This window comes from Penaeus monodon, chromosome 5, assembly GCF_015228065.2.
Source record: "Penaeus monodon isolate SGIC_2016 chromosome 5, NSTDA_Pmon_1, whole genome shotgun sequence".
Classification (NCBI taxonomy): Eukaryota; Metazoa; Arthropoda; class Malacostraca; order Decapoda; family Penaeidae; genus Penaeus; species Penaeus monodon.
The window spans coordinates 18,419,134-18,429,133 of NC_051390.1; the positions used below are offsets into that span (position 1 = coordinate 18,419,134).

The following is a 10,000-nucleotide window of genomic DNA, read 5'->3' on the forward strand; positions in this document are numbered from 1 at the left end:
AAGGGTTCGTCCGTCCCTTCCGATGCACAGGCCAGGGAAAAGTAAGTGGAAACTTCAGCAACCGAGAGATTAATCTTGTGTCGTAGCTATGATGTGAGGACTTTCGATCGCTAGCTACCGTTCGAGGATAAATTCGTGGCGATAGTGTGTTTTGACGACATACGATCAAGAGGTTTTGTGATCTTGGAGCCCGAGTGATAGTAGCTGTTCCCGTAAGCGCTCAGCCTCCCCTTGACATTTGGGGCTATCAATCGCCGTTTTTCCCCAATAATAGTGAGATAAGGGTCCGATTGCCGCAGCAGTTAGCATTCGAGGAAATTATTTAAGTGGCTGTGAAGTGTTAGAGAGACCGCGTGGCTTGATAGTGGAGAGGAGCGACTGAGGGAGGAGGGACGCCTGCCGCTCGTCCTCTGGCGCGGCGTTTAAACGTGGTTCACAAAGCAACACGCGAGATGCTGTCATGCCCAGATGTCACTGTCACAGCCGCAGTGTTATGGCTGGTGAAACTTGGTTCTAATGTTAGCTCTTAAGCGTAGATTGGAGTTTTAGGCTATTCTGAAACCTGTGGGGTTGAAAGAATAGTTCTATGAAAGGAGGGGAAGCTGCACGTGGGACTTCCTTTTTCGGGAGGGGAGAGACGCCCCCTGGAAGTGGTGATGCTCTAAATGCTTTTGCGAACGCTTTCTCTGTCGTTTTCTCCGTCCTTATGCTTCTTAACACGTGATTTAATAACTGGGGAGTATAACTTTGTCAGCACTAGTATGGTGCATACATCACTTTTACATCTGTTAGATCACATCTTTCACTGCAATGTACAGCTGTGTTGGCAAGAACTGCCACGAATCGGACAGGTGTCTTGGCTGTGAACATCTGTGTTCATCCTAAATAGCCTCAATGTGTAACGTCGAGAACTTCATAAATATTTAAAAAATTAAGTTCAATTTATTAGATTCCGCGAAATTTAAGAAAAAAGGGACATATTCCCAAACTGGTGATAAAATGCATGGGTGTTGCGGCTGGTGTAGGAGTCTGAATTTCTGTTTATTTTTCAGATTGGCGTTATATGTGTACGAATACCTACTACACGTTGGTGCCCAGAAAGCAGCACAGACTTTCCTATCAGAAGTAAGTACTTGAACCTCTCTTGCTTGCGAAGTTGGTGGCACAACAAACGAGGGAAAATAATGTACTTAAGGAACCATGTTGAATAGCAGTTAGACCTACATTTCACATTCTCTCTCTCTCTCTCTCTCTCTCTCTCTTCTCTCTCTCTCTCTCTCTCTCTCTCTCTCTCCTCTCTCTCTCTCTCTCTCTCTCTCTCTCTCTCTCCACACACACACACACACACACACACACACACACACACACACACACACACACACACACACACACACACATATAAACATATAATAAGAAATCCTTGTTAATTCTGTTTCTCGCCACGTTTTGAGGGAACAATTGACTAACAGCCCTATTTTGTTCTGCCATCCATCTGCCCGACCTTGCTCTCCTTACCTAACTAAGGGCACAGAAGTCCAGATTTCCAGGTCGATCATATGGATTACAGCAAGTTAACCATCGCCAAGAGAATCAAGAGGCTAGTGATGTAGTGAGTGTGCCTATCATGGCTGCCAGATAGCTTTAGCAATGAGTGCTCTGTTTGGAAAAAAGAGTTGAAGAATTATCTTTTAGTCTATATAGCCTGAACTTGGGGATAATAAAGACACTAATGTCTATGACGTATGCAGTGGATACTAGTGATGAAGGTAATTAACCAGATAAATCTACCAACAGTGAGAGTGCAGTGATATCAGTGATCATGAGAACAGACCTCCCCAAGGCACACATATTTACAGTGTTTCGAGTGCAGTGTTTTGGAAACAGATTAGTGCTTATGCCTAAGACCCGAAACCTTACTTTCTTATCTCTACGTGCTACTAAAGGACTTCCATGCATAAATGTGAAGACCTTACCTGGCCCTCGAAGAAGCAAGCAAGCACTCGGGCCGAGGGGGAGGTGGAATGGCAAGCGTCGTCGTCGCCGGCCAGCTCTTCCTAAGACGTTGATGCCTGTATTGGGGCAAAGATACGACTCTAAAAATGATTTTTACGCTATATTTAAATAGTCAGATTATCCTTGATGTTGGTTATAGAACACTACATTTTTTTCTTAGTTTGCCTCATTTTGTTGTATTATATTTTATTTAGAAGAACTCAGTTGTAGATTCTAAACTATATTATATATATATATATATATATATATATATATATATATATATATATATATATATATATATATATGTGTGTGTGTGTGTGTGTGTGTGTGTGTGTGTGTGTGTGTGTGTGTGTGTGTGTTTCTGTAAATTTATGTGTATGTACATGGATGATTTACGTTGCACTTAGATTTATACATTTGTGTGTTATCATTTCTTTGCAATGAACTTTTGTTATGGTGTATCACGTAAGCTAGTCGATGTTGACAGACACATGTGAGACAACGTACACAGACGCGAAAATATTGACTTCTGTATTCATTTTTGAGCAGTGATATAGCATTAGCAGTCAACTAAGGGCTGGCCTCAAAGAACACGTTAGGAGTTCTGAAAACAAAGTCTGGCATGCAGATCTATGGCTTATAAATTTAATCGACGATAGTGTTTGAGTTTTTCAAGTACAGGAGGATGCTAGGTTTCCTGTTTTGTGGTTTAAGTAAGTTTGTCGAGGTACTCCTTGAGCAGGTGAAGAACCTGGCTGAGTGAAAGTGTACATCAAACAATACTCGAGCTTGGGTTTGCTGGCGAGGGTGTGGTCGTCAAAGGGTTAGAACCCATGGGCCCAAAGTGTTTGGAAAATAAAGAGTGATTTACGGAAGTCATGAGGGAGCTTCATCATTTTTGTAAACGAGATTTATATCATTCGAGATCATTCTTAGACCAATCCACGGAAAGCAAAAGACATGGACCTTGTCGGGGAAACGAGAAGTGCTCTATAATCAGGGGGAAATGCCTCGAGCTCTAGGACTAGAGGGGGGGGGGGTCGGGGAAACGAGAAGTGCTCTATAACCAGGGGGAAATGCCTCGAGCTCTAGGACTAGAGTGGGGGGGGGGGGGCGAGTGCGTAGACGCTAGGGGAGGTAACGAGAGATGGCGTAGACGGGACAGCCGTAGCATGGTGAGGGTAGGGCTAGCCAGGCCGTGTCATGTGTCGAGTGTGTGGTCATCTACTGTGACCTCACACCTCACCAACCTCTCCATTGTCTTAAGCAACGCTGAAAGAGCTTTCCTATGTTTTCAGCTATTTTTTATGTTATAATTTCTCAATTTTCTTCATTAACACTCGACTTTTGTAATCAGTGATGGACAGTCGTTGGCAGTCATTTTGCATATAGAGAAAAGACCCGATTTTGCGGTGTTGCCACAACCGGGCGATGCGCAGTTGCCATGTTTATGATGCGCCATACACTATGCATGATGACTTTTCAAGGAGGCGTCGTCACCTCCAACCCTACACTGCCGGCGTGGGCATTTGTAGCGGGTTATAGGGTGTGGGGACGCCCGACCCTCACTACAATAACACCCGCGGCCCTACAGTCGCACGCCCGTCACCTATGTATGGTTCTGCGCCCGTCTCGGTCCTAAGACGATGAGCAGGCGAGGCAGGTCATCTCTCTCGTGACCTCACTCTCTATCCCTGACCTCTACTTGTACAAAGAACCAAAGGGGCACCAAACCCGGGGAAAGTCTCGATGAATTCCGCAGCTACCGATTGATTCCGTCCTAAGCGTGTTCATTCCCTCGCTGATGGCTATGTGATGAATCAACTGGTTGGCGACAGTCACACCATGGCGTGGCAGAGGAGAGGTGGTTCCCGCAATGTTGGTGTAACGGGACGCACATGCTCTCTCTCCTTTTGCTTACTTCTAACATGTAAATTAACTCAAAATGTAGTGTGGTGTGGGTCAGCGTGGGGGTCGGAGCTGTACTAGACATAGAGTCCCACCAGGTAAAAGAGCGAATTTTAGTCGGTTACAGTGGAGAGGGGATTCTTCAAATATTTTTTATTTCCCGAATTGGTGCAGGAAGTTTAGCGTTTTATCCCCCTCCTGGGCCGTGGTGGAGCGCTTTCGCTGATTATTCCCGCGGAGTTGCATCATTAATACACTTATTGTGAATGAACATCTGGATGAATATCAATTGTTCATGTAAGCGTTTGGGTTAGGAGCCGAGAGCTAAGAAGAATGCTGTAGTTTATGTGTAACGTCTGCCGGCCCCCCACTCCAAACCCCGCTCTCGTCCCCAGCCCCTGTGTGCCGCCCGACCCCGTTACAGTGGCACACCCTCACTCTGTCCTCACCCACTCAACTTGGTATTCTCATACTCTCGTAATACTTACTTGGTTTCGAAACGTTATCAACCTGCGTAAGAGAAATTCTGTAGCGTTAACCTAAAAAATCCTGGAAAACAATCCGATGGGAAATGTACATCATTAGCTTGACTGGGAATTTAATTTGGCGGGAGAAATTATTTTACGGAATTAAATGTTAACTTTCGTCAGTGGCGATAATTGAGGCTTCTTGCTTTCGTATATTCACTTTAGACGATCAAATACATGCACGAAACACCAGGGAATGTTATCGACAGGTCTGTAGCTGTATCAGGCTAAGGATTTATAAGCCATACAGCCATCGCTAACTTAAGTTCCGCGTGGGGCTGTGAGCTGCAGTGCACAAGAAAGGTGTGTGGCTGCCGGGGAGACTGGCTGGGGAGGAGACCTAATGTTTTCCCTCCGCGTTGGGATATGACGTTTGAAAGATTCGAAATTATTTAGTCGAATAATATTTGCTTGTTTGATTAATATCCGACAGAATGATTAACCTATAATAATTATTTTGAGTTCGAGAACAGGCTGTTCACGAGTAAAATAAAGGGTTGCCGCTTGCTTTAGCCGCGAGAAAGCAGAGCGCCGATGAATGAAGCAGAAGAAACAAACAAAAAAATATAGGATTGGCTTTGGGTATCTAGTAATAATATTTAGAGAATTAATCAGGAAAGATCCAGTCGCCAAACTGAGAACACTGAAAAGATCAGCTTTGCTGTTCAATGAAATTGTTCACATTAAAAGGTTCACATTGTCAGTCTTGCTCTCTAGATTAAATGGATGAATCAAGTCGACTGTACATGAACAGCTCGAAAGTTTGAACCTACTACAGAGGGATCATTGGTCAGTGGATCGGTAGCGTTCAGAATGACAGCCGTCCGGATAGTACCGCTAGTGAACACGGCTAGGGGGAATTCAGTAATGCCCCTCCCCCTCGTTACAGAGATCCCCCTTACATAGCGACCCCTTCTATCATAACTGCCTAATGATATGTCTATTGATTTTTTTTGCTTCTGCCATTTTACGTGATAAGAACAGAAGTAGAAAGAAAATTATTAAGTTCATTCGTGCGTAATTATTATTATTCTCTCTCTCTCTCTCTCTCTCTCTCTCTCTCTCTCTCTCTCTCTCTCTCTCTCTCTCTCTCTCTCTCTCTCTCTCTCTCTCTCTCTCTCTCTCTCTCGTTTTTTTTCTCCGTGAGCGTCCTTGCTTGTGCTGGTGAAATATTCATCATGAATGATCCGTCAGTGTGGTCAAGTACACTCCCTTCGCTGCTTCTGATTGTGAGCCTTAGTTCGTATCGATCTGACGGCTGTACCTCCGCTATCGGTTATTGTCGTGTCTGTATATGTATGTGTGTGCGTGTGTGTTTATAACGGACGACGCGATGTGATATATGTCTATTTAAAACGATAACCTTGGCATCACGATTTACCTACCAAGACGAAGAACATTAGAGAGCAACAGTTCTTTTTCAGTAGAGAGAGAGAGAGAGAGAGAGAGAGAGAGAGAGAGAGAGAGAGAGAGAGAGAGAGAGAGAGAGAGAGAGAGAGAGAGAGAGAGAGAGGAAGTAGTACAGGCTACAGTAGAGACGCAAGCATATAGACATGGAAAATAGCACGCATTTCCTTTTGGTTGTGTAGACTGTGTATCCGTGAAGCTTTTGTGTGTGTGTGTACGCAGCGGGTCACAGGGCTGTCAGTTAGCGTGTATTTGGGAGAAATGTAGCTGTTGCATGAACATCGGAAAAAACTACGATTAGGAAACTACAGTATAAATATTTCTATTCTATTCGTCAATTTATAGGGAAGAATATGTTAGAGAGAGATTGAAACGTAATACAGAATAAAGGAAGGTTAGAGTTTCGTGCGCGTGTTAAGAGGGGTGTTCAGATGGCGTTTTGGGGGGGATATACTTATCGACGCTTATGTAGGACTACCGTCGTTGTCCATAGCGCCGCCAGCTCGTGCTTTGGCGTAGCTTTTGGTTCTTAGTTGATGTGATTAAAATTATACGTGGTTTGATCATGGGTATGCACTCCCCCCCCCCCTCCTCCGTGCCCTTCCTCCCTCTGCAACACCTACACCTTGCCCAACTTGCTGCTCTTGAAAGGGGTTTTGGGAGAGGCAGGCGTGTCTTCATTGGGATTTTTTTTATAGACATGAGTGCGCTGTTAAGTCGCTAAATATGGAAATGAAAAGAGCCGTAACATGTGAGATATGACGACGGTAATCGCTGCTTCCTTTTGTAAATATACGACCTCGAGAACACGTGTTTCTCTCTCTCTCTCTCTCACTGTATTTCTACTCCTTTTTGAAGGTAAATATTATTGCGTTTATTCCCTTGAGCTTACATGTCTGAAATCACGCATTCATATTGCTTTGGTAAATTCACACAGCAGATATATTTCAAGCGTCGTAGAGACATGAGCTATTACAGCAAAGTGCCGGCGACTGTGACAAGGGTTGCCACGAGGAGCGGCTAGAATCGTATTACTAGAAGACGTTTAAATCTCATCGTGGTAAATTATGTCTTCTTTTGGTGCGGTATTTGATGTACGAAGCTAACCAGCGCATTGCTTTGTAGGCTAGTTCTTCGATTCAGTATCGTCATTTGTAGTTCAGTTTATCACTCTTGGTTTATGGTTCATTGCTGTTTATCTATTGTTGACATAGCCATAAGAGATTTTATGTTACATATACATTACTCAGAATTGCGATGGATATAATATATATATATATATATATATATATATATATATATATATATATATATATATATAATTGAAGAAATTAGGGTAGAATGGATTACAACACCCCTAGGTCTGGCGTCATGATACCATACCTGTAGCAATTTTCCGGTTTTGTGTAGTACAGGAGTACCCGACTTCGCGCCCGGCCCACCCTCGGACTCAATGCCACACCCGCACGCGCCCTCTGGATGTTTATCCCCGGATATCTTTAAGGAGCAAGATAAGGATCATAGATTGTCATGGGTGTTTACATTGGCAAAGCGTAGTTGTCATCACGTATTGAGGTATTTGCTCCATTCAAAGGTTTGCTACTCCCGCAGCCCGTGGGACACTGACGGGATCTCCATTCTTGCTTTGTATTATGATTTTATAAAACATGTTTTTGTAAAGGGTGCTTGTATCACGACTGTTTAGCATTTGTCGCCGAGTTCTTTAACAAACATCCGAGAGCACATGTGGATAATGGTGATACTACCATGCATGACAGTCGCACACGGTAAGCTCGAACATGACATGACATTGACGGCTTAGAGACCCAGCGTGTGGCGGCGGCGAGACAGTACCGGAGTGGAGGCAGTGGTGTCGCCGGCGGCCGAGTGGCGGCGCTGGTGGCGTCCTGGCGGGCAACTCGCACCCTAGAGTTTGCGAGAGGAACCCCACGCCGAGTGAACACACGGCTTTTGTCGTGTAGGCAGATTTCCCCTTTTTCTGAATGTTTTTTTTTTTTTTTTTTTTTTTTTTTTTTTATGCGATGCTTGTTTTGCCTTTAAACGTTTTTGTTGTTGTGTTTTTTTTCTGATTTAAAGGCGAGCATTGATAGCTGCCAGCTTCTGCAGCTTTGGTAGCTCCCTTATGTATGTTTTATTTGCACCACATACTGTAGTGTTCACCTGGGGGATGGGGATCCGAAATTTAGCCTTGCAAAATCCGGCAACAACCCGCTTCCACGCAGCAATTTCAAATATCCGAAATTTTGTTGGAGTGACGATCGTTCGGGATATAAATTTTTTTGGATAGTGAACTTGAATGTTGGGGAGGAAAGGGACGGTGGAAGGGAGAGGAAGAGTGGGAATAAGGGTGAGATGAGATCACCAAGGGAAATGTGAATGCGCCATGATGATAGAATGTCGAGAAAAAAAAATGATCTGAGGAATTTAGAGCTGTGGGAATAAAGGAAAGAGAGAGGGGGCTTGGAGAGACAAGTAATGAAGAAAGAGAAAGAGGGAGGGAGCAAAGGCAGCGGGGAAGGGGAAAAAAGGAAAGAGAGAGAGAGAGACGGATACAGAGATAGGGATGATAAACAGAGACAGAGCGAGTTCAGGTGTAGGAAGAGCATGGACGTTGATGTACACTGCAGATGTAGCGAGCGTGGCTGACTCCATCACACTCGGCCGGGCCGCCGCACCAAGCGGATGGCGATCGCGGCCCGGCTCCTGGCGACGGCCGCGGGGGGAGGGGAGCGAGGCATGGGGACGTTTATGTGTGAGGGCGAGGGGGCAGGAATGGGTGAGGGTGAGGCTGTGGACGAGGAAGGAGGGAGAGGCCCTTAATGGGTGAGGGTAAGGGAGCTTGTATGGGTGAAGCTGCAGCACTGGGTGAGGGTGAGTGCGGCAATTACAGGGGGGAGGGTGACAGGGTGAGAGTCGGTCTGCGAGGGTGAAGCCGAGATAGAGTTAAGGGTGAATGACGCAAGGGGAAAAGCTTGGCGGAGGGAGGGAAGGGGGGAGGCTCATGAAGGGGACGACCGCCTCAGAACAAGCGAACATCGCGGGGCGAAGGTGGGGAAAACCGTTTAGGCTTCGAGTGAGGGGACTTTTTAAGGTTTAGGGCTGGTGTGGTGGCGCGCACGAGGGGAGAGAATGAGAGGAGGGCGGAGGAGGGGGGGGGGCAGTGGCTAGGGAGACGAAGGGAGAACATGGAACTTTGTTGGGTTAGATGAGACGGTTCATAGAAGTGAGAGTTAGTATGAGGGTTTGATGAGAGGAGAAAGGTCATGCATGAGGAGGCTCCTGACATCGCAAAGCATTGGTTTGCATTAATCTTGAAGTTTGGGCATAGGATCTGTAAACAGCTAGGAGTTTAGGCATAGAGTGTGTAAAGAGCAGATGTTAATGTAGGCCATTAACATTTGTGGGGTGTCAGCGACGAAGACAGTGGCGATCGCAGTTGAATTTTTCAATCAAATTCGGATTCGATTAAGACAGCTGAATGTGGACGAAGTGAGAGGGCGTGGGGGCGTCACGGGTTATCGTCCTCGTACAGGTGAAGTGTTAAGGCTAATCAGCGACAAGGATTTAACGATGCGGAAACGTTTAAAGAGTTTTCGGAGACAAAAACGTTTCTCGTAAATGTCAGAGGGTGTGATACGAACGTTTTTCTAAAGAACCGTTGGGTTAGGATGTTCCAGAACGGTTTGAGCGAGAACTCGTAGAGCTCTGCTGGACGAAATGTGCATGGATTTTAGGTTTTGGAGGAATTTGACGTCATGTGTTTCTTTAGTTTTTCTCTCGACGTTTGCCGATCTCGCTCTCTCTCTCTCTCTCTCTCTCTCTCTCTCTCTCTCTCTCTCTCTCTCTCTCTCTCTCTCTCTCTCTCCTCTCTCTCTCCTCTCCTCTCTCTCTCCTCTCCTCTCCTCTCCCTCTCCCTCTCCCTCTCCCTCTCCCTCCCTCCTCTCCCTCCCTCCCTCCCTCCCTCCCTCCCTCTCCCTCCCTCCCTCCCTCCCTCCCTCTTCCCCTCCCCCCTCCTCTCGCTCCCTCCCCCCCCTCTCCTCGTGTGTTGTGAGTGTAAGTGGGAGAGAGAAAGGAAGAAAAAGAAAGGAAGAAAAGGCAAGGGAAGAAGAAGCAGGAGGTAATCATGTTAGGGGAATTTTCGT

The 10,000-nt window shown here is 45.7% G+C and overlaps 1 protein-coding gene across 1 annotated transcript in view; it reads left to right on the forward strand.

Annotated features, from left to right (window-relative positions):
- The window catches only part of LOC119573044 (single-stranded DNA-binding protein 3-like), a gene marked incomplete in the record, with an annotated part of 156,072 nt that overhangs the window by 33 nt on the left and 146,039 nt on the right, over positions 1-10,000 (forward strand). Inside the window, 2 exon segments of the mRNA XM_037920033.1 lie at positions 1-41; positions 1,053-1,125. The exon segment at positions 1-41 is cut by the window's left edge and continues 33 nt beyond it. Coding sequence (XP_037775961.1) covers positions 1-41; positions 1,053-1,125 — 114 coding nt within the window.